General features: G+C 36.5%; 1 protein-coding gene across 1 annotated transcript in view; it reads right to left on the minus strand.

The window, feature by feature from the left end:
* Nucleotides 1–25,952, minus strand: part of nudcd1 (NudC domain containing 1) — a 37,407-nt gene that overhangs the window by 10,523 nt on the left and 932 nt on the right. The window contains exons 2-8 of the mRNA XM_004074087.5: nucleotides 25,195–25,349; nucleotides 22,889–23,074; nucleotides 21,844–22,027; nucleotides 20,395–20,583; nucleotides 12,641–12,848; nucleotides 7,209–7,353; nucleotides 5,948–6,073 (exon numbers count right to left, since the gene is read on the minus strand). Coding sequence (XP_004074135.1) covers nucleotides 5,948–6,073; nucleotides 7,209–7,353; nucleotides 12,641–12,848; nucleotides 20,395–20,583; nucleotides 21,844–22,027; nucleotides 22,889–23,074; nucleotides 25,195–25,349 — 1,193 coding nt within the window. The remainder of the gene's footprint in view (nucleotides 1–5,947; nucleotides 6,074–7,208; nucleotides 7,354–12,640; nucleotides 12,849–20,394; nucleotides 20,584–21,843; nucleotides 22,028–22,888; nucleotides 23,075–25,194; nucleotides 25,350–25,952) is intronic.

Here is a 25,952-nt window from a genome sequence, read left to right on the forward strand (position 1 = left end):
TCTTCTTTAAAAGGATGATGGAAAAGAGACGACATCAATCCAGCTTGTTTGAGGGCAGCTGCTTACTGTTTGCACAGTAAATGGAGGAGAAACATTAAAGGGTTTGCACATTAAGCCTTCATCGGAGCCCGACCAGAGATGCTGTGTTGTGTTCATGTAATATTAGCCTTTTATTGCGTAATGAAAGGGCTCATTTATAACAGTTTTTGCGCAGGTAGACTACTCACCATTAACACACATGGGTTACCGCTAAAGAAATGGAGAAAAGAGACGCCTACATGGACACACACAAATGTTCCCAGATGAATAGTACTGTTGCAAAATGCTACATATCTACATTGGAAAAAGGAAAAACATCCACATCCTTTAGTGTTCATATGTCTAACAGAATAAAGTGACATTGTAAGACTGGAGATTTGATTCTAAGCCTTTCCAGATATCAAACTGGCTTTTGTTTTGTAATTGTAAATGTAAAAAGCTCAGCACTAAAAGTAAGACAATTTGTTCATAGTTGTCTCAGATTACAAAGAGAATTTTATTTTTCTGTTGTAAAAATGTTCCTCAATGGTTAAATCCATATACCCAAATCAGATCCCACAAATAATGAAAAAAAGCAAAAAACTAAAATTTGGCACAATTTAGAAATGCTTTATAGCTAAATAAGATGATTAATCTGCAAAACATTTATTTTTGTTCTTGTTCTACTTTTAGAAGTGAAAAACTAAAGGGTGGATGAACAAATGCATGAAAAGTGTGATTTTTTTGTTCCCTCCAGATGAAAAAATAGGAATATATGAGCAAAAAGGATTACCCTAATTCTATTTATGTATTTTACCATTGTGTTTCTCGCCTTTTGTTTTGTGCTGTTTGTTATTGTTTATTTTCTATTTTTACTTTTACTCACTATTCCCCTGTGCACTGTTGGACCACCCACAGTTTAACTGCTGCTGGCAATTACAATAACATTTCCGATTCTATATAATGTTTTGTCCAATACCGATAACCGATATTTCCCTTGCAACTGTGGCCGATAGCCGATATTTGCCATTAGCGATAATTAAGTGTCGACAGTAACACAAAGTTAAGATTTGTTTCTTTATTAAAAATGCACAACTTTTCCTTTACTGGACGATCACATTGTACTTAAGGGCGGCAGTGGCTCAGGCGCTTGATCAGCGGTTCGATCCCCGCTCCCCCCAGTCAACTGTCGCTGTGACTTTGGGCAAGACACTTCACCTTCACTACCTCCAGTGTGGCTCCACTGGTGTGTGAATGTGTATGAATGTCTCGGTGATGGTAAGAAGGGCTGTAGACGCACACTGGCAGCCACGCCTCTGTCAGCCTACCCCCACGTATGAATAAGGAGTGAATTAATAACGGACAAATTGTAAGCGCTTTGAGCGTCCGGAAAAGCGCAGATTAATCCAATCCATTATTATATTATTATTACTTGACCTTTTTAACAACATACAGCAAAGGATCTCATTAGGGACAAGTATCACTTTAAAACTTTCATGTAAATATTTAGACCATTTATTGAAAATTGGACATAACTGTGAACCATAAGCTCCCCATGGCTGCAAACTTCACCTCACATCTGGAACACAACCAACCAAACACTCTAAGTCTTTCTGTTGATGTATCTGTCCAAAACTTCAATAGCAAGCTCATATCAATAATGGACAAAGTCGCTCCCTTAAAAATAAAAACGGTCAAAGCCAAAGCACCCCCTCCTTGGAGAACAGAGATAACCCAGAGACTTAAGAAAATCTGTAGGGTTGCTGAACGAAATTGGCGCAAAACAAAACTAACAATTCATTACCAAATCTTTAAGGAAAAACTAACCCAATACAACAAATTTATTAAACATGCAAAGCATGTTTAATAAATTACTATTCAAAATTAATAGCTGCAATTTTTCTAATCCAAAGATTATTTTTTCCACCATTGACAGACTAATCAATCCGATCTCTTCCAGCCCATATTCTATTCTTAGCAGTTTAAAATGTGAGGAGTTTGCAGTCCACTTCACTGATAAGATAAATAACATTAGATTTAATATCACCCAACGACCACTAACAGTTCAGTTTGATGCATTTTGTTTGCCTTTTAAGAACACACTAGAGAGTTTTGTCTTGATTGATGCTGCAAAGCTTCGTAAAATGATTTCCCAACTTAAAAGTAAAACCTGTTCTCTGGATCCCATCCCCACCTCTCTTTTTAAGTCTGTGTCTTCATCCTGTGAGGAGGAACTCCTGAACATCGTCAATCGCTCTCTTCAGACTGGGATCTTTCCCACATCCTTAAAGACTGCTATAGTGAGACCCACTCTGAAGAAGAGCGGTTTAGATGTTTCAAATCTAGATAATTACCTGCCAGTGTCAAACCTGCCATTTTTAAGTACGATTTTAGAAAAACTAGTTTTAATCCAACTAAATGATTTTATTAATAAAAATAATATTTTAGAAAAATTTCAGTCAGGTTTTAGATCACATCACTCCACAGAGACGGCGCTGGCCAAGGTTATAAATGATCTCAGGTCCAATTTTGATGAAAAGAAAACATCTGTTTTAGTATTGCTGGACCTGAGTGCAGCCTTCGACACAGTTGACCACTCCATTCTTCTAAACAGACTGCATGACATGGTTGGGATCACTGGAACTGTGTACAGCTGGTTTGAATCCTGCTTCACAGGAAGAGATTTTATTGTTAGTGTAAATGATGCATCATCTGGGAGGCACGGACTGACATGTGGTGTGCCACAAGGTTCGGTCCTTGGCCCCACACTTTTTAACCTCTACATGCTACCGCTAGGTGATGTCATCAGGAGACATGGCATAAACTTTCATAGTTATGCTGATTACACCCAGTTATATGTGGCTGTGTCTCCTGATGACATGGGACCCATTGATGACCTTTTAAATTGTGTTTTAGATATTGAAACATGGACGGGAGAGAACTTCTTAAAGCTCAATCAAGACAAAACTGACATTTTAATTGTTGGTCCTGAAGCTGAGAGAGAAAGGGTCCAATCCTATTTATCAACTTTTAATCTGAATGTGTGCAATAAAGTAAAAAACCTCTGTATGATTTTAGATGCAGATCTTAACTTTGAAGCACACGCAAACCAAGTTACAAAGACTGCATTTTATCATCTTAGAAATATTGCCCGAGTGAGACCCTTTCTCTCACAAGCCAGTGCTGAAATATTAATCCATGCTTTTATAACTTCTAGGATAGACTATTGTAATGCTCTTCTTTCTGGTGCTAAGAGAAATACTGTAAACCGGCTGCAGCTTGTTCAAAACTCAGCTGCACGCCTTTTAACCAGAACCAGAAAGAAGGAGCACATTACTCCAATTTTGAAGTCTTTGCACTGGCTCCCTGTCAGCTTTAAGATCGATTTTAAGGTTCTTTTATTAGTTTATAAAAGTTTACATGGAACTGGACCCTCATTTTTATCAGATTTACTTTTAGTCTATGACCCTCCCAGAGCCCTCAGGTCCACAGGTGCAGGTCTGCTAGTGGTCCCAAAGGTCAGAACTAAAACGCACGGCGAGGCCTCATTTCAGCACTGTGGACCTCGCCTGTGGAACAGCCTGCCTGAGGACGTGAGGGCTTCAGCCACTGTGGAGGTTTTTAAGCAAAAACTTAAGACACATCTTTTTAGTAAAGCTTTTACATAGTTTTTACTTGTCCACATGTTTTTATTTGATTTTATAAAAATTTAACAGCTAATTTTATTTGTTTTTATTTTAAAGGAGGGATGTGTATGTGTTGGGTTTTTTGTGTGTTTTTATTAATTCATTTATTTTATTATTATTTGCATTTATTTGTATTATTATTACATTCTTTTTTACTTTGTTTATTATTTTAACTATTATATATTTTTTTTTATCATATTTGTTTTATTCTTTCTTTGGGAAGCATTTTGAGATGCTATGAAGCATGAAAAGCGCTATATAAATAAAGTTGAATTTGAATTTGAATTGCCAGGGTTCTATTGGGCACAACATGCATCACTATCAAAAATGACGTTTACCTGTAAACGGTCAATAACTGATTATGACTGTGAACATAAGCTATTAGAAACAAATATATATTTAAAAAATAAAGTTTTTCTGAAAACAGTCAGAGGAATATCAGTAAAGTTTTTAATATCAGACCGATACAGATAAACTCAAATTATGCAAATATTGTCCAATAAGTTACTGGCACTTGTACATCGCCCATTCTTAATTATATTCTATTCAATTCTATTCTATTCTATTCTATTTCTGTTCAAGAAATATTAAACTAAACTGTGTAACATGTTAGGTAAAATATTTGAAAATTGCCAAACCATATGAGCATGTACTAAAATATTTAGGCTGTATTCCATTAGTTCCACTGGGAAAAGGCTCTAATTCATGATAATTAAGGAAGACCTTTGTTATTCTGAGCTCTATAACTATTTCTTAACTCAAGCAAAAATCCATCTTAAAAAATAATATTTCCTTCTTTAGATGTCAAATTGTTATTTTTTTCTAAAAGAAAAATGTCCTCAAAACTAGTTTCAGACTGAAAAGAGTGTTTACCTTGAACTTGGCTGTGATTTTGCATTCAGAATAAAGCTCTGTCTCTTTTTTTTTGTTTCTCTTTTACCACTTGAGAGAATTTTGACGCGAAAGGTGTTATTGCTGCCTCAACGTGCATAAAACATCCAAACAAATCTTACCTTTGACATTTTCTGTCACTCACTTCTTTAAAACGTCTATGAAGCTTCATTTGGTGGAAGCGTTAGAGCTTCTTTCTTAGCAAGTTGGTTTCAGTAAACGAGACTCTGATTTTACAGCTCTCTGTGTGGTCACAATAAAATGTCACACCGTCCAAGAAAAATCTATCTCAGCATATGCTTGTTTCGGGCTTCCACATGCAAAACTCACACAAGTCTGTTTGCGGGCTCTTTGTAGAAATCACATGGCAAATGAAAGTGCACTGAAAGTTACACCAGTTAAACTGGGATTCGGATTTGGCATTGACGTATGGGTTGCATCCTTTTTAGTAAACAAAAGTGTCAACCATTTGAAAATTGATCATGAAGGAGAAATCGTGGTTTGTGCCTGGCCGGAATTTTATTAAATCAAGTCTTTCAGAACAGAGCTGTAAAATCAAAAACCTGGAGATTTGCACCACTCTGACATTTCGCACCACGCCCTGTCCAACTATGGGTACATGCGCAGGTATTGGGTAGCGACATATGCTAAAAGGCATGTTCAAAATCACATTCAGTGTGTTTTTGAATGCACTCACATGCCCAGTGTGTTCATCGTTTTAGAGTAGAAGGACATCACAACATCATCAGCATAAAGTGGGTCATTTTCATTCAATAGAAATATTCTCCAGGTAGTATTCTCTATAATACTATGAGCTCTAATTAGCTTCATTGTGTCTGATAAATACTTTCATAGCCATACTGTCTCATTAAATCAGACCAACTATAAAACTGTCAAGACGGTCTCATTAATTTCTAGTTTATTTATGAAAAATTATTACATTTATCTGCAGATGGCTAAGTTGAACTATCCTTCACCGGTTCTTGAAAGTTTGCAGAGCAGTAGTGACTTTATTACCTCTTCATGACCATTGCACCGGCTCCTACAGTCCATTCCTAATATGCATCACACCAAAGTGACAGGAAGATACTCAGCTAAAAGGCTACTGTAAACATTGATTAATGGTATCTGTTCGAGTAGAAAAACAACATTCTTACAATGAAATGAGCAATGAAATCTATCATTTGCTTGTGTGAAGGAGGTCAAACATAAAAATGTTATCATAAGATAATCACATCATGTTAAAGGAATGAAAGAAACAAGAAGTGGGACTAAAAAATAAGGGAACCACCTTAAAAGATTGGCAAACAAATAAAAAAAGTGTCCAGAAAACAGGGAGACGTGTTACTCACCACCTGAGTAGGTTTGAGTGATATTTCATCGAAGTGAGCGAGCGTGAAGCTGTCTTCTGGATACCCGTCACAATCCTCCAGCTCCTGAGAGTTACAAGGGGGCTTGTCCCTGTCAGGGTTTCCATTCTGGGCACAAAGGAAAGCCAGTGTGACATAAAAGAAGCCGCAGGTACACTTATTTTGCATGTATTAACATGTGAAAGGATGGATTTTTCATGAAAGCCTTCGAGTGGGCCCTTATAAGTCCAAAAAAGAGTGAGGGTGGAAGCAGATGTGGCTCCAAATGTTCTAACTGTATAAATGGAAAGTGAAAACCAAAAATATTATTGGGCCAAAAATTGTACGGTAATCATTCTAGATCTTAACGAGATCATCATCCGTCAGTTTACACGTGGATTTTATCCTTTAGCAGAGAATGCACACATTTAATTAAACAGACTTTAAATGAGCAGCATCACTTTTCTTTGTGAAAGGATGCTTTTTCTAAAATGACCTTCATGAGTCTAAAGTACAAGGTTGGATCAACTCTGCTAATCATCTGGATTCAATCTTTTATTGATCTGAGGCAAGTATTTTTGCTGCTAACACATAAAAATAACAATTTTTCTGCCTTTAGTTCTGAATTTGTGACAAGAAACAAATAGATAAATAAAGAAATAAAGCATTTAGTCCAAATTGGCTGTAAAAATGTCACAATTTGTGCATAAATGAAAGCAGTTCTATCTACAGATAGCAGAACTTAAAATACATTTCATGTCAGATTAAAGACATTTGATGGTGCAGCATTGGTATTAAAAAAAAACATTTGAGCATTAAAAGAGCAATTTCATTCTAGGATGATTACAAACAAGCATAAAAACTATTGCAGCTGTGAAATTTATTCTAACAAGCAGTTGTTGCTGCTTATTCTTCTGGGAAAGGCTTATAGCACCAAATCCAAACAAGTCAGTCAACTTAAAAATGATTCACAAGCAGAAAAATCATCAAGCTTTGTCCCTACAGAGATTATTTAATTCATTTCTTTGGTTTTGTTTTGTGTTTTAAATGTTATACATTATCTGTTAGTGGATTAAACTTAAATTTCAATTATGAAAAAGACCAAATCTTTTTTTTTTTTTTTTTTCAACCATCTGAATGAGCCTTTACATCTTTCAACATAAATTTAAACATAAAGACTTTTGATAAGGATGGAAATTTTTGAGGATTTCATTTGCATTTAACTATGTCATTTCGAGAGTAAAATATAAGGAATTTTCCTCACCATGTCCTCAGAAGTGAGATGGGTCAGTCTCTCATGGATGAGTGCAGCCTGCTCGTCACTCATCACAAACTCCCCTCTTCTGTCACCCATCACCAGCTCTGGCCACATGGGTCCTTCACTACGCTTCTGCAGGATCACCTCCAGGCTGAGGAAACGGTGGCAAAAACACAGTTATACAGCAAAAAGGCAACAAGCTGTGAGTCAAAATCATTTGTGTTAAAAATTGATGTATTACTATTTGTCGTTTTAAATTGAAACTGTGAGAAAAAAAAATTCAAATGTGATTTAAAAGGTTTAAAAAATTGCTGCATCAAGCAATGAGGATCCTTTAGATTGATAATAACATTTATTCTGTAAAACCAAGAGGTTTACAGCTTCTTAAATTCAATCATAATAGTTATTAGAACAACTTGAAGAATATTTAAACAGAGAAATTGCAACATCTCTAATTTCCATTAAACCCATTATATTTGCTTTAACTTATAGAGTGTCACTCCCACCACCACCAACTAATCCCGCAACAACTATACAGATTTTCTTTTCTATATTTAAGAATATTACTTTTCAGTGAGATTTTTTCTTTTTAATACCAAACAAATACATGCTTTAATTTACAGGGTCGTTTTGTCAGGAATTTTCGGACAAATAAAAAGCATCATCAGAGACAGGATGCTTCAGATCAGAGAGCTGATTCAACCCGACAGTAACCTAGGTAACGGTTGCTGCTTCTCCGTCTCATTCAGCCGGAAACGCGTGTTACTTCATCTTAACTGCATTTTTATAATGGCAAAAATCGGGTTGGGTTTAGAACCAAAGGTCCCTGAAATAAAAATGGGTTCTCTTAAAAACGAAAGGGGGCAAGTAAAATGTAACTATTAAAGGTTGATGTTTTCATGGAATTATGTCATAAAGATGAAATAAATGTTCCTAGAACTCAAATAAATATCTAATTATAAATTCTTATAATAAGACCCAGCCACTCAGGATGGGATGCAGACGTAGAGTTTGCATAATGTCATTCAGACATGGAACAAAAAGAACTGAGAACAAGGTCTTGCTAATCATATCAGTACAATAAAAAATGAAAATCTATTTATTGTTCTGTTACATCCCAGATTACATCAATGAGGATTTATGGATATAAGGAAAGACTAAATAAATTTGAATTAAACCCACAATAGTGTTTTTTTTTTATTTGAGCCTTTCAACAAAACATTCTCCCTCAAGTTCCACGGTCACAGTAACCTGCTTCAGACTTTGTTTTAAGCAAATGAGTTTGATCCGCACGGTGGCATGCTTCCTGTTACACAATTAATCAGAAATTCTCTACTGACTCAAACTCCAGGGAAAAAATCTCAAGTAAAAGGTCATAAGGCAGCGCTGCTTGCAGCATTCATGCTAATAGAGGCTGCCAACCAAATATGTACAGCTGTGAATTTCTGTACACACAGTCTGGGTTTGGAAAAATCATCGGTACAATGATTATCCTTTAGTGTACTAAAGACAGTGTTGCTCAGCTGTTGCGCAACTCCTCTTTTCTCTTCAGTGGTGCATTTCTCTGGTTTTACTTTTGTCATGTTTATGTATTTTTCATTTGTTTTTTTCCAGATATGTCTTTTTTTTTTTTTTATTCAAGCTTCCGTCCCAAAGTCCTTAACAGTCTAATTTTATGACAACATCTTCTCATTTTTTTACTGTGGACTCAGCGGTTCTACTTGAGTCTCTTATCAGGAAAAATTCTCAAAGGTTACCTTAGAATGGGCGCTTCTGCAAAATTTCAGAGACTTCAGGTTAATGTAAAAATGCTGCTGTTGAGCCTTAAAGATTAAGATTAACTTTATTAATTCCCGTAGGGCAATTCAGTAAGTCAAAATTGCCACTGGTTCCAAATCACATGAAAACTTTGTTGTGAAAACACATGAAAATGAGAAACAGTTCAAAAATAAAAAAAAAATAAAAAACCTTTTTTACAGTATTTTTTGATAAAAAATAAAAAGATTCCCTACAAAAGGCTAATAAAAGTATTGCATAATTGAAAAATGAATATGCAATGTTAAAACTGAGCGGTCTTTTTTTTGAAAGGGCAGAAAAACATGGCTTTCATGGAAGCTGCCATTTTTTATTCATGTGACATATCTGACATAATATTGACTTGTCCTCAGATGTCTGCAGAACCTGACAAACATATTCCACCTATTCTACCCAAAACAAAACAAAAAAATCTACATTAAATAATGTTAAATGAGAACAAGGGAAAGTATGTCAATGTCCTAGTTTGTGTTTTCATTGTTCCCAGAGGCGGTACATTAAAAACTGTGTACAGTAGTTGATCGTTTCCCAAAGCAGCACTGAGGGTTAAAAAAGAAAAACTCTAGCAAATGAAGCCAGTGACAGTGGCTTCACAGAGAAAAAAGCTTTCCTTTGTTGTATCACTAAAGCCCCTTGCATGCCTTTTTGCTTCTGCTATGTTTAATTAAAAAAAGGAGGAAAGCACCAAATTAAAGTCTTCAGTTTGTAAGTTTGCAAACTCCTTCAACTCTCCTTGCTCTCACATAAGAAAACAAAATTGTAACAGCGGTAAACGGGAAATCCCACAAGACAGGTTTTTAGATTTTTGAATAATACATCCATTCTTTGAAGCCATTTCTTTCAGAGTAAAGTTGTTTAAAACGTTTCCATCTGCACGGTGGGGGACGCAGTGGTTATCTTTTGCCTCACAGCAAGAAGGCCCCTGGTTCAAGTCCCGGCTGGGGGACCTGAAATAGAACATCAATGGGGGACCCTTTTGTGTGGAGTTTGCATGTTCTCCCTGTGCATGTGTGGGTTTCCTCGAGCTTCCTCCCACCATCCAAAAACATGCTTCATGGGTTAATTGGTTACTCTAAATCAGTGTTTTTCAACCTTTTCTGAGCCACGGCACACTTTAACCTTAAAAAAAATCCCGCGGCACACCAGCATCCAAAAAAAAAAAAAAAAGGAGAAACTCATGGTCTGTATTGATCTACAGTCCCTCCACAATCTCACATGCATTTTTGAGATAATTGTGTCAGAAAAAGCTGGAAACTGCAGCTGTTTTTTTTTCTAAAAAATGCGATAAAAGTTAAGTTAGAAGATTTAAAAACAGATTGATGTGTGTTCGTTGTTTCAAGACGTTTAACAACAGATCTCCTTGTGCGCTGTCAATCTTATGACCCAATGCATCATGGGAGATGTAGTGCATAAAACGGCTGGAGATCGGTTTTCGGAGCTTCAGTGTTTTGTTCACTTTTTCCACGGTCTGATACCGGATTCTGTGCAAAGCTACACCGCTAAAGACGAGCTTTAGCTGCTATTTTTGTTAGAACTGAGCGACTTTACGAGCTAAATCGGGACAAGGAAGTGAAGACTTTAACCACTTCTGATTGGTCAGACTGATGACATGTGATTAAGCTCCCCAAGAATGATTGGTGGAGACAGTTAAAGGGACGGGACTTTTCCAAAATACAGCCGAAGGTGCAGCTGAATCGCGGTACTGTACAGTCATTCTTATCAAAATGTCTTTAATAAAATAAAATAAACGCAAAGAAAATGTATTTTACATCTTTTATATTCCTAACTCCTCAGTGTTTTATCAGGGCCTGTTTGGATGAACAGAGAGCTGAAATCCTGGAGATGGAAAATGTTTTTAGATCAGTTAATGAGGACAATTTCCCACGGCACACTTGACCATCTCCCACGGCACACTAGTGTGCCGCGGCACACTGGTTGAAAAACACTGCTCTAAATTGCCCCTAGGTGTGAGGTGTGAGAGCGCATGGGTGTGTGATTGTGGCCCTGCGACAGACTGGCGACCTGTCCAGGGTGTCCCCTGCCTTTGCCCTGGCCAGGATAGGCTCCAGCATCCCCATGACCCCAAAAGGGAACAAACGGATTAGAAGATGAATGCATGAAAACGTTTCCATCCATTTTATTCATGGAAGTTTAACAGTTGTTATTCTTTGGATTAGTAGTTATTTTGATACGTTTTTTATAATAATGGGAAAATGGGTTTAGAAAGAATCCATGGTGTACCAAATCTTTGCTGACAGCAGCTGGGATAGGCTCCAGCATCCCCATGATTTCAAAAAGGATAAAGCAGGTTTAGAAGATGGACAGGTTTTGGAAAGTAAATTTATAAAATAACTGTTTTTAATCAAATCAGGTGGTAAATTAATTAAACTCGGGAATCTAAGCGCTGAGTTTTATTCCTAATCCTATCCATCCTTGTCACTCCCAAAGTGAACCTCAACATCTTCCTCTCTGCTACCTCCAGCTCTGCCTACTTTCTTCCAACAAAAATGCTGCGCTCACCTCAGTCTTTGACACTTTTGTCAAACACCACATCTGACACTTGCCTCCACCTGTTCTGACATGCCTCTTTGTCTTCTTCCCATACTCTCTGCCGCTCTGGACAGTTAACTCCAAAATCTCTCCCACCTTCATCCCCCTGCTCCCTGTTAAGCTCACAAATGAGTTTATTTACACAAATAAACTCAGTCCTGCTGCATAGCTCATTCTAGAGCCCTTTTAACTTTGAAACATTGTGCTACAAACAAAACACACATTTTATGGACCACTTTAACCTTAAAGAATGAGGAAAACGCCTCACATACAGGTATGATGTTCATTTTAAAAGGGTTCAGCGTCTAAGCTTCAGCAGAAGACAAACAGGAAGAGCCGCTGATGGATAAAATCTGTTATAGAGAAGAAGGGATAGGCTACAGAGAATAAAAGAACAGGCATTGATGTCCTTTTTTTCTCCTTTTGGCCTTTAAAAAACAGACTGACAAAGACCCATCCAAACTTATCAAGGATAACAAATCAGGAGAATACGTCATGTTTTTTTCTAGAATGGACTGGAGACTTCCCGAAAACAGAACAGGAAGCAGAGAACAGAAAAATTTGAAGGAACTTGGAGTGGAGACTGACTCAGCTCAGGCTGATTACTAAATCCGCAGCTCAACTGCTTAGAAGAGAAAAAAACTGGATAATAAAATGGCAGGACGGGATCTAAGCCTTGATTAATAAATGACAAAAGACCCATGATGCACATGATTTACCACCAGCAGAGTAATCAAGATGCCCTGGGAACTGTGTAAATGCAAGAGAAATGTGGACATTATTAGTGTGTGGACCTTTAAGGAAAAAAATCATTAATCTGTAATAAATGTAGAAAAAGGCAGTTTTGTTGGTGCAGTCCAGACCTGTGGACCACTGAAAGATCATTACCAATTTTTTTCAAAAAACAACAAAGCGCTACCGCTTTTTTAACGGTTACATGTTTAAGTGGCCATTTAAAGCTTTATGACACCTTATTTCTACATTTTTCATATTAAAACCGTTGATTATAGCTGGTAAAAGGCAGATGACCAACTGTAAATGTTTTTTTACATATAGGATTCCGTAGAGCAAACCTCTTTTCATTTTTGATGACCCAGGCGCTGGCCTCAGGATCCACAGATGCAAAAAGCTGGCCTTCCAGTAACGGGGGGAAACCCCGGACCCCGATGCTCACATCATCTGAGCTCAATCTGAACTGGACTTCCTCTTTGGTGAGGCCTTTGGGCATGCGCAGGCACACCGTTATGTCCTCTGCCGTCTGCTGCCAAAAGTAGATCGGCTCTGAATGAAAAGGAAAGAAAAGACTGAAGTTAACGCTTGATATCTGAGACGTGAATGAATGAAACGTGAGGATTTTGAGTTGATCTATAATTACATAGGTAAGACAAATAATTTATAAAGCAATTTGAACATCAAATTAATAGATTATGCAGATAATACAACTTCTGTTTGACAGTGAATCAATCATTTATTAGATAACCAATCAAACTAAAGAATTTGTCTCAAAATACTGAATTGTCATACTATACTTTTTGTAATATTTTACAAATCAGATGTCTAGTAGTGCAAGTTTCTTAAAGCTCTTCTTTTATATGTAAAATGATAACCTTGTTGCTCCTGTGTGAACACCAAAGAGTAAATTTTCTAAACAAACTATGTAGTACCCTGGATTTTTAAAGCAATCCGGACACCATGCTCACTACATTTCTTCTTTTTTTTTTTTTGAATGGCCGATATGACGTCATCGATTTCACGAAGTTAAAATCTTATTGATATGAGCGTTTCTGCGATAATCATTCATAAATCCACTGTCTTCTGAAGATTAAAATGTTGATGGTTTATTCAAAATACATTTAAATACATGTTTTTAGCAAAAAATATTCCAACACAATGCATTGTGGTCTATATTCGCCAATCTAGTGAGCGACAATGCCCACTGGTTTTTCGCAGAGACTTTTGGGAAATTTATCGGGAACTCGATTTTGGAATTGTAGATTCAGACAGCACTACAAAATGGCGAATACACCATATAGTCCACTAAATTGTGAAGGAATTCAGACACAACCTAAATCTCTGAGGGGCCAGGAAATGTTTGACTCACTCCAATCAATGGTCTTTTAATTATGATTATGTTTTTTTTAGCCAATATTAAATAAAACTGTCGCTTTCTAAAACAGAGTTTCTGCAGGGTGTCAGCAGTTTATTAGAAATTTGCCTCTAAATTCTAGCTGGAGCTTTTGGCATGGAGAAACCCCGGCCCCCCTTCCCTTACCAGATGCAGAGCATGGAGCTAGAAGCCCGCCCAGTGTATTTTTATGTCCCAATTAAGTTATTTTTCTAATTTTGTTGTTTCATCTGCTTCTGATTCACAACTATTTGAATAAAGAAATACTCAGAAATGCTATTTTAAGCTTAGTTTAAGATAAGTTGCAGAATTAACACAAATTGACTTGATAGGAAGCTGTTATTTTCACAATACTCACGACTGATTTTTTTTTTTTTTGCGTACTTCTGTTTAGCTGACTAATGTCTGAAAGTTGAGAGATTTTTTTTAAACAATTAAATCATAATGATTCTACTTTTGTATACTGAAAACTGCACTTTATGCTACTGTGGTCCCAGATTTTTATTGAAAATCCAATTTAGCTTCCTGAGAAATTTTGAAATTTTCACCTGAGATTTGTGGTGTTTATCCATGTTGAAAGTTTAAAAGATGCAAAAAAACTTCTGTCTAATTTTAAAAACAGATACACTCTAAAATAAAATAAAAAATACTAAAAAAAAGGAATTTGGCAAGAGCGAATGTAGAAAAATCTTCTCTGTCCTACCCAACATAAAAGCACTGTTCTTTCTAAAACAAATAGTTTTTCAACTTGGAAACCATAATGTGAAACCTGTCCAATATGTAGGTAAGAGATCAAACAAGAAATTCAGATCAGTTCATGCAGGAAAGACATCAAAGGAGGAGCTGCAAGAAGGACAGATCAAACAAAGTACATCCTCTACAGCCAGAAGAGAGAACAGATCTGAAATCCAGAAAGGAAAATCATATCATGCCTCCTCGGTTCAGGCAAACTTCCAGCGGGACTACATTTAAGACAAGAAGCTTCTGCAGCCCACCGACCTTATGGAAAGCTGCCGTATATCAAAGAGGCTTTAGAGGAACCAGAACACCAGAAGAATGAACTGATGATTTTCAGCCAACACAATCATCCCGACATGTTGCCAAGGCCCAACAACTGAGAATGTTCCAGGAAACGGTGTGCCAAACAACCACAGTGTTCTATATTTAACAGGTATGTGAGAAACTGAGGCTCACTCATCATCCACCTTTTGTTTTTAACTGATTAAACAAGGACATGAATGAGTTGAGGAGCTGTCAAGCCTTTTTTCTCTGTCAACAGTCAAAATAGTCATACAGGCTGAACAAACAAGTCCAAACTTCATCCTGTAGAATCTTAACCATGGTCATACCAAAAAACTAGAGAAGCTTTGCATCTCTTCAGAGTTAAACATCATGGAAGATCGTTGCTCCTGCTCTACTGCCCTCCATTACTTGGAAAACTTGACATCTGAGGACAGGAAGTAACTTGCTTGAAGTTGAAAAAAGAAGAACCCACAAACTAAACAATATTTTACACTGCTAAGCAGTTTGAAGGCTTATTGTGCTATGAAGTTTGTGATTTTCTTTTTAAAAGATTGAAGATTCTATTGAACAATTCTATTGACAATTTCTTTCACTGTCCGATTTATTCTTTTCCAGCCATCTCTATTTAACGAGATTAACTAACAAAATAAAAGCTTTTTATGGTGTGTGTGGAGGCAAACAAGACAACGTGGCAATTTTTCAATTTATTTCCAAAGTGAATTTGTCCTCCATCAGCATTGAATAAACCCATCTTTCCATTTTTCCTGTCTGTTGTTCATCTCCCCCATTATTAGAAGCTATAAATGAGATATCTTCGTTCTCTGCATTAAAAACGCTTCATTTTCGGGGAAAAAAAGCAAAGTGCGCTTAAAAGGATTGGCTTATAAGCACTGTTTTGATCCGATCCATCAGTGCACAGTATGCACCAGTTTCTCTAGTGCTTTATGCAAGCAGCAGACTTTCTTTGGTCTATTAGGAAACCCTGTATAAAACGGATTCAAAAGAACAAGTCACATCCACTTTGTTCATTATAGGAAAAAGCTCAGATATCATGAAATGTTACTAGTTACTAAATTTCAAATGTATCTCATCCCCAAATGGCAACAAACTCCCCTAGGGAAACAGATCTTCTAAAAACTACAGCAACAGCCCAGATTAATGTCAGCAGTGAAAGCAAGACAGAAACAAATGTTTATTCTGTCAATAAAACTCATAATAAACAAAAATCTACAAAAAACTGACTTTAAATGAATAGTAGTTCATTGTTGACAGAATAAATAGAATAGAAATGAGCATCAGGATGTCCTGCTGCATAAAAACTGCTTGATTCAGTAAGACCAAACACAAATAATTCAGTCTATTTAAACATCTGATCCATGAACAATTTATTCTTGAATGACTAAAATGTCCCTCAGTATGAAAGAAACTTTCAACATTGAATTTTTCCTAAAAATCACACAGTGTTTTTTAACATTATTGATTCATGATTCATTGGATTTTTTGGGAACACACAAAATATGTGGGTGTGGGCTTCATTAAGATACTGGAAATGACATGTACAAAGGTTTTCCTGCCCTAATGCTAGGGTTTGGAAGCAGTCTATCGAAACACAACTACAAACAACATTTAAATAAAAGGTACCCTACCATAAATATAACAAAAGAGGGCCACTTTGTAATGAAAAACATCACATTTTCCCAGAACTTTGACTCCCAGGCATACTATGGGAAAACAAACTTCAACACTTGTACGGCAAGGAATTGGGCATATTTTCATTTTCATTTTTAAATCTAGACCAACAGCTTGTTGCATTCAGCGATGTAGTCTCCATTTTTCCAGTTGTAGCAAGCTTGAGAAAGGAGCAATTGTTGCTCTCAAACCAAAGCCTGACTTTTAAGAGGTGGTCAAATCTCATAACCTATTGTAGCTTGAGAGGGAGAAATGTATTTTTTGTCCAATTGTGTCATAAATCTTTTTCTGTCGTTCCCTCGTCCCAACTCTTTGGTTGATTGTGGGCTGTACAGTTCAACTCCTGCACCACAGCTGAGAGAATTTCTAAAAGGGGTAACTTCATGAGCAAAACTGAAGCACTTAGCTTTTTCTATTTTTTATCGTTTGCTCTCTAAAACTTTGACCAATCCTGTTTTGTTCTGTTGGTTCAGGCTCACCAAACTTGGCCTTCATAAGAGAACAGCGCCATCATCTGGACTGCCTGCACGACAACGTCTCCCAGAGGAAGGGATGACAGAATAAGCTATGCTAAACAGCTGCAAAATGATGAACTTTTCAATGAAATAAATCAAGACAGTCCTCATTGTGAAATGTATGTGGTAGTTGTCTTCATTTCCCAAAATGGGATTGTAACAAGAGAGCAGTTAAAAAGGCTCAAAAACTTCAAAAGTCAGGCTCTTATAAGCGCCTCTAACAAAAAACTAAATGAAGACTATTTGTACCATTGACTGGTTGCCAGCGTGAGTCTACGATTTGCTACTATTTTAAACTTTAACTCGTTTTTTTTTTTTTAAATAATGGTCAAAAAACAAAGCAATGGTAATTGTCACACATTAAAGTGTGAAAAATGTGTTCTCCAATTTGACACACTCCCCTGAGGGAGTGGTGAGCTTCATTCACAGCCCTGGCCAGGACCTGTTTGGTGGTTTAATCCCCCGGGTCCGCAGAGGCATTGGGTCCCATCATGAGAGTCTTTGGTTTGACCCGTTAGTTGATTCAAACCCAGCCATACGCTCTTCCAGTAGGCCACTGAGTTACAATGTTAAGTGATTTTAGAGTAAGAGACAATTAGATCATTTAATGTAAGCAGGATCAAAAGACAAAACATTATTAAAAATAAAAACAATGAAATAAAAGAGGATGATGAATTTTTTTTAAAGTATCTTTATAAAAATTTACCAAGAGCAGTCATCTTAATTATATAGTAACAGTGTGTGATAATTTAATTTCATTAAAACAATATCTACAATCATTTTTGTAGGCTATCAAAACGGCTCTTGTATTTGGCATCTCTGTAAAAACTGGATCTTCTCAGACTTCAGGCTTTATCTCATTGGCTTTCATTGATTTTCCCCAAAATCATAAATTGAATAAACTATTATTTGCCAGATCTCAGGATTCGTAATTTTTCTTTTTCTAAACAAAGAGTTCTTATTTTAAACTTGAATTTATGCATGCCTGAATCTTGATCTATTTATCAATTTCTCAAATTTCAAATTAAATATATCTAACAACAAACTTCACAGCACGGCAAGATGTTTCTATGAAATCTACCAAACAAACCAATGGAAGTTTACAATGTATGAACAAATATATAACTTAGCTAATACTGTAAGAACGCTAAAAATGTTACATAACCTTAAAATTTTCCAAAATATAATACTTTTCTTAGCCCTGTACCTAACTCTACTGTTATGAAAAGTAGAACAGTTGCATAAACCGAACTGTTGTTTTGTGTTGCTGTTAGTTCTCTAAATTATCTAAATCTAAATTAAATTATGGGTTAGAACTAAATCTAAATTATGGGTTAGAACAACAGTACAGAACCTGAAAATGTTCCTGTGCACAAAGACACTGTTACCATTGACAACAACGGTCTGTTTATCTGGTATTGTACCCGACAACCCATCCAGCGGTTTCTATGGCAACCACCAAAGCAGTGTGTTCCTTTACAGCTTTTAAAAGTGATGAACAGAACCTTTAAAAACTGTTTTATAATAAACTAAATGATCTTTGCAAGTTTAAACAGAAAACACACAGAACCTGAAAATGTTCCTGTGCACAAAGACACTGTTACCATTGACAACAACGGTCTGTTTATCTGGTATTGTACTCGACAACCCATCCAGCGGTTTCTATGGCAACCACCAAAGCAGTTTGTTTCTTTACAGCCTTTAAAAGGGATGAACAGAACCTTTAAAAACTGTTTTATAATAAACTAAATGATCTTTGCAAGTTTAAACAGAAAAAATAAATGTCTGTGTGTCACATTGGAGGCAGAGAAACAGGTCTAAGCTTGCCTCATCCTCAGAAAACCTGATTTTGTCCTCACGTTGTGATGTTGAAAAGATTGTACAACACACTTACTCCAAGGAGACAAATATCCTCCATTTAATGCAATCCAGAGCAACACTTCTCAAGGCTTTCAAAACTCGCAGACAGATTTTTAGTTTACTCTGTGGATAACCTCTCTCAGAGGAATTTAGCTTTTTTTTATTTTTCTGTTTGCTTGTTCAGCCAATTGAATTGATCTATGTGTGACTCAAGAAAACAGCCAATATTCTGGAGGACTACAGTTCAAGACCACCTTAACATTCAGCAAAAAACATGCAATTCCCGAAAAGGGAAATCTCAGAATTTACAATACGATTGTTCTGCACTGCAGGTTAATAATACACCACCACATAAAGTCCGAATCCAGAAAAGAGACTAAAAGCAACTAAAAATAAAGGAAAAGCTCAAACCTTTCACTTTACTGGAAAGGTTAGACTATTATTGCCATCAATACAGAATAGTGATGTATAGTCAACCAAACTTGTAGACTGTTCTACAAAAAAGCTGGAAAATGATGTACCATTACCACTTCCAAGAACACCTCCACACACTCCCACACTGCTCTGAGCTTTGGAATAAAGTGCCATCAAGATACTGGGAAATGTCTTTGGTATTACAGGAAGTGCATTAAGTCGCTTTAAGTCATATTCATTTTTTTCATAACTTTGAGGACAATAGGATTCAAAAACTTCCATAGATGATTTACTGGTTTCATATTTTTATAGCAATGAATGCCACCAACTTAACACAACATTAAGCAGACCTTAAAGAGAAAAACCAAGAGGACTTATAATGTTTGACTAAATTTGTTTCTTTGGCATCAATTGGCAGTTTTTGGCTAAAGTTGGATCTCCAGCTCTTCTCATTTTTAATGAGAATGTCTTTTATTGGCACATTTTTGTGTGTTCTGAAATGCCTTTTCCATCTCTATCAAAATTCTAAAATCAGAAACATTCTCTCTCATGATGATCTAAATAAACAAGCAAAGATATTTATTACCAACATGTTGGTAATAACCAACAACTAACATGCTCCACCAAATTTTAAGGACGTTTAAACAGAAGTTTGCTGTCAGTTTGTAGGATTCCTGCTTGATGCTTGAATATGTACAAACTCAACTAAAAAGAAGAACCTCCAGGTATCAGACTCAGCCAGGAAAATGCTTTGCTTTAGTACTGGAAAAAGAAAAGACTTCAAACACTCAATTTGTCAAAGTTTATAGTTAAGGTTGACCTGATTGACCTTAAGGCAAAGTGTTGTCTGTACATGTTCTCTGTTTGCACTCTCTCTCAACTGAATGTGTATTGAATATGTTTCTGCTGCAGGAAATAACTTTTTCTCTATTCTCAAAAGAGAGGAACTATAGGGCCACCAGTTTTTGACTTTAAGATTTATTGACATTTCATTGATAAAATAGGTGTTTTGGTTACCAGAATTCAATTTGCATCCGGCTTATTTCCATTTCAAAGTAATACAAAGGGAAAAAAACAGTCAAATATCAAAACAGTTCATATGCAACTTTTCTGAACATTGTAATTTTTCTAGAGTAAAAAAAATCTAAACAAAGTGTCAGAAAATCCCCAAACGCTTCCCGAATCGGTCCCTTAAACCCACCTATCTTGTCGGCCTCCATGGCCTGCGGCTCGGGCAGCTCTACGGGACGACCGTCCACATGCGTGAAGACAAATGGCTTCTCTGAAGCCACCATTAGGCCCTTCCCTTGAGGCTCCACAGCAGCATAGTGAGGCACGGACTTCCCCCGCAGGAGCCTTCTCTTGCTCACCTCGTATTTTTTCTCCTGACCTGCGTTTGGAAACCAAAGAATGCTGTGACAAAGCAATCTCACCTTCCGTTTAAGTAAGCCAGAAACGCATTAGGAGAAAGTCAAACTAAATATTGATCGAGAATCATTTTCTGCTCTTGACATGAGCAAGTTGCAGCTTTTATTTAGATTAAACATCAAAATAATGGAGACTTGGATGTAAAATGTTAAAACTCCTTCCATCTGCTGTGCTTCCAAAGCTGCAAAGAAGCTAACTGACTGATTGCTGCAAATCTCATTAGAAGTCCTGAAGAAAACTGGATTTTACCATCTTCTAATTTGAAAAAGTATTTATATATAAATGGTATATTTCCAAAAACATAATAAAAAGGAATTTTTTAAGATGCAGTTAATTTTCTTAACGAAAACAAATACAAATTTGAAGATGCAGCACACAGAAATTCATGGGCTGCATCTTTAGGTCAATGAAAAATTCTGTATAGAAATGAAAAAGCAGCTGCTGCGTTTTTTACCTTAATAAATTCATAATTTAATTGCAGGATTGTGTTTTGCAGAAAGCATTTGCTTTGAGACTGAACTGGATATATTTTAGTATGGACAACCAGGACTTTGTTAAAAAATCATGTTAAGAACAAAAATTGCATCAAGGTAAAGGTAAAGGTAAAAAAAAAAACAAATGTCAATCAAGGTTAAAACTATGTACTGCTAGGACTTTTTTGTGATTTGCTGTTTGACGTGATTAAATTGTGAACTAAGAATGTTAACATTTAGACTTTTGTTTTTAAATCGGAAAGAAGGCTTCAAGAAATAAATCAAAAATTCTCACCCAATTGGCAGATTATTTAAAAACCAAAAAAGTAGAAACCTCGTTCTATCGAGAATTCTTATTTTGATAAAAAGAATTCTAGTGACTAAGGCTTGTTTTCTCAAACCAAGATTATTTTGCTATTGAAAAACTATCTTGATAAGGTTACTTTTCTTGTAAAACATTTTTTCTTAAAATGAGGGTCCTTTTACTTTCATTGGATTGAGTTTGTTGCTGTCTCTATGAGTGGGACAAATGTTCCACCAACTGAATGAAGAAATAACTTCTTCCATTTCATCAAATGTCAAGAATCTTATTGAGACTGCTGATATTTGCTCCAAACAGTTCTAATATCATCTGATTCTTTGAAATCACATCTTATCTAATTCTGAATACGGAAATAAGTTTTCTAATAAAACTACGGTAAATTCATCATTCACATCTTACTTGACATTCAGATCAGTGCATCACCCACCATGTGCTGCAGTGCTGCTGACTGTGATCCATTCAAGTGACACATAATATCCACTTCCTGTGGCTTCCTGTGAGTCTTTCTGGATGCGGAGCAGCAGAACCTCCACAGTATGAACGCCAGCCTGGACGTGAGAGACGCTGTGGAGGATGGTGAAAGGCTCGCCGGTGTCCTCAACAAACAGCGGCTGTGGAAACACGTTCAGGGGTGGATTTGACAAACAAGCTGTAGTTAAAGAGCAAAATCTCTTTGCTGGAGATGAATTCATGCAAACATTTTCAATAAATCTTCATTAATTTTGATATCCGTCAGCTCTTTATCACTCCCTCAGCGTGCATCCAAGTGTTGTCAAATGTTCTCATGGTTTTCTGATGGGCTTTAAATGTTTTCATGGACACTTTCAGATTTTCTGTATCTGAGCATCTTTGTAGGATTTCAGATGAGGCTCTTTGTAAGATTGGATACTCAACAGGAAAACATTCAATTTCGCTGAACATAGCCAGGTACAAAAGAACACATCCTAATAGGAATAGAAAAAAACTTGAAAGCCTGGACAACTAGTACTCCAGATATCTTTCAAAGACAGAAAAGAAAGTTCAGTCTTTTAAAGCAAAATTCCAGATGGACACAGAAAACAGGACTGTTTACTGTAATACTTGTTCTTTATTTTGAGTCATTCTGGAGAAGACTGTCATTGCAGCACACCCTCACCACCTTCTTATCATTTAGGAATCTCTGTCAATGCTCTGGTTGTCTGAACAGTAGACCTAAGGCATTATTATTATTTTTCCTCTTTAAAGTGATGCATTCAAGTCCAAAAGTATGTCCGTATTCTGCGTGACAATGTGGTTAAGTGTATAAACATTTGAAACCATTCACTCATTTTCTTCCTAACATGAGGTGCTGATGATGCATTCAAGTGCAGCCATTTCAGTCTCATTAAGAAGACTTCACAATGTTTTATTAACCAGAACCAACATATTAAAGTCAGGTCTGAATCACGGGGTAATAAGGCATATCTTTATCTACATCCTGCAGCTTTACTCACTTCCCACTTCACATGCGAGCCATCTCCCCTCTTGCCGGTGCGAAGAAGGTACAGGTGGCCTCTACCATCAGAAAGAGCAGCCCAGGTGGAGGAGGTGAGGCTGAGGGAGGAGCACAGGTGGTCTTCACAAAGACCAGGTTCCTCACTGATGCGGTACACCTCTTTTGGCTTCCCCAGTGCTGAGTCCTGGAATCATTTCACATCCACACACATACACACACACACAAAAAACGTAATGTTTGACAAAGTCTTAAGGAAAATACTTCATAGATTTTCAAAGTTTTCTTTCCATAGAATGTAGAAACATATTTTAGTCAGTTGTTTTCCATTTCAAAGAAAAGTGAACGGTCATTTTGACAGACTTATTTTTCTTTTTGAAATCCAATGACAGTTATTAAAAACGATAAAAATGTATTTCAAAGCAATCTAGTTTTGTCAGTGACTATGTCCGAATGAGTGCACTACAAAATGTGTTTCAAGGTCATTTTTTTATCAAACAAATCAATCGAGATTTCCTTTCATGCATTACAGCTCAAAGTGCAACATTTTCATCTTCAGAACTCAGTGGACTCAGTTGTCATAAAATGTTTGTATTAATTAGATTTTGACTTTGTGCAATGTGGGATGTCATATTTGCCATTAAAAAAAAACAAAAAATAAAAAAGCTAGTGAGCATGGTGTCCGAATTGCTTTGAAAATACAGGGCACTAGATACGGTAGTCCTGCACTATATACGTTTTCTTTAGGGAGTGGGGAGGGAATTGGAAGATAGCCATTATATTTGTCAATATAATTATTGACAAAGAAGCAGAAAGAAGCAAACATGTATCATTCCAAAACTGATTATGATAAGTGACAATGTCTGGTCCAGAAAATAATATTCTATGCCTTTATTTTTTGGCGATGAGTCGCATTACGGTTCAATGGCAAAGAGGAAACAAACTACTAAAACGTTAACAGGCCAGTTTGAAAACTAACGAAAGATGTTATGATAAATTAACATTTTTAGGATTTTACTTTCCATTTGACAACAATTTCACCAAAAGATGTTTTTTTTCCTTTAAACATTTCTCATAGTTCAAATGCAGACTTATACTTCTCGAGCTTTAGGGGCTGATGATGCAGCATCACACTAAAATTAGGGTTTATGAATGTTTTCTAAGCCGTTTTAACAATCTCCCTCAGTCCCTGTTTTCACAGATTTACAGAAAACCCTCTGACACAACCCAAGATCTGTGAATCCAGCCTGCCTGCTGAACAGAGCTGTGTGTGACCGGACAGACTGTCACACTGTGAGGACGCCACATTTCACTAGCGCCCACAGCCGCTGTGCTCCTAGCATGCAGTGTGATACTGAACATACAGTTTAACACTCATTGGGGCTTTGGACTCGTTTTTTTGCAGCATCTGTGCTGCTAATACCCACAGCAGAATCTGAATGATGTAATGATCCCAGCCACACATATGAGCACAAAGGCCCTGCTGAGGACAGCAATTTACATGTGATCATTATAATTACAACCTGAGCAACACATTTCCATGAATTTCATTTAATGATGCCACTGATAGAGAGAAGTATTCATTCACTCCAGGGATTAAAGTGGGAAGATCATCATTCAGGCCTGTTTAGACATAAAAGAGAGCTCCAGCACAGCAGCATTATCTCTAATTATACTCAATGAAGTCTTCGACATTAAAGAAACTTCGGCTAAAAAGGTCATCAGGATGATTTTGCTCCTTGTCTCAGCATCTTGGAGTTGATAACAACCCTGGTTCTCAGCCTCAAATCAATTATGTAATCACAGCTGTGATGAAGCCAAACCCTCTAGAACTCTGTCTTCTGCAATGGATCACATTGTGAGCAAAAACTTGGGAGAAGCAAACTTTTTAAATAAGTGTCACTGAGCTTATGTAGAGAAAAACACAAAAACTCTGTTTTTGGACAGACTATCTGCTGGACGTCCTCAGAGCTTAAAGTGTCTGGTGTGTCAGGTGAATTCAATTCCATCCAATTAAAAAACAATGTTTTGACTTTATAGCAGAATCATCTGATTATCAGCATCTCTTCTGATTCACACAGATGAATGTTACTTTTGATTCCAATCACTTAACCTTTTATTTCAGACATTTATGAAACTTAACAATTTAAATCCAGAAAGTTCACCAAAAAAACCTTCTAATTGCTGGAACAGTTTAACTTTCTCATGGTGACTCTACAAGTCTCGGATTAATATTTGTAAACAGAATAATCAGAAATGTTTGGGAAAGAGAAAAAAAAAGACAAACCTGAAGATTTAACTACATACCAAAGTGACAGTGAGATTAAGAACTCGTCCTTTGCAATCCACAAACAGAACGCTGTCTTCATACCAAGGGTCTAAGTGTAGATAGTTGTACATGCCAAAAGCACGCATGTGTTCCAGCGTGTACTGTGTGTCCTTCAGCTTAACTTCCTCCACGGCTGCAGCAAGTGTGGAAAAAAAAGAAAATAGTTTTGTTTTTTTTTCTTGCTGGAACATCAATCTTAATCAGGCAATCTGCAATGAATTCAAACGGATTCAACACGCTGATGCAACACACTAAGCTTAGTATGTTCCATTCTATAAACATTTAGGATTAAAAGATTAAAAGATTTTAATTTTATTTAAAAACCTGTTCTTTTTTATCCTGGTATATTTAGGAGAAAAGAAAAAAAAATCGGTTAACATCTTTTTCTGCGACAAACGCCTCGCCATAACTCAAAACAATTTTCTAATTGTTACCCCAATTCTGACCTCCAAACCTGCACGTCATGGTGGTAACAAACAAACATCACATCACATCACAGTTGCCAATGAAATATATATTTTTTACTTAGGTGTATAAAATAAAATCCCTCAAACAAAATTATCATTGTTGTTGTTTTATATCAGTGTTCACATTAAATGGTTAATACATTAGATAAAAATGTTTGCTTTAACAGAGTAGGATCATTTTAAGGAATATCATTATATGGCCAGCAACTTCTGAATCATTACAGACTTGGAAAATGTAATAATTTAAAGATGCCAGATGATGAGGCATT

Source organism: Oryzias latipes, chromosome 11, assembly GCF_053564925.1.
Source record: "Oryzias latipes strain Hd-rR chromosome 11, Olatipes_Hd-rR_3.1".
NCBI classification, from domain to species: domain Eukaryota; kingdom Metazoa; phylum Chordata; class Actinopteri; order Beloniformes; family Adrianichthyidae; genus Oryzias; species Oryzias latipes.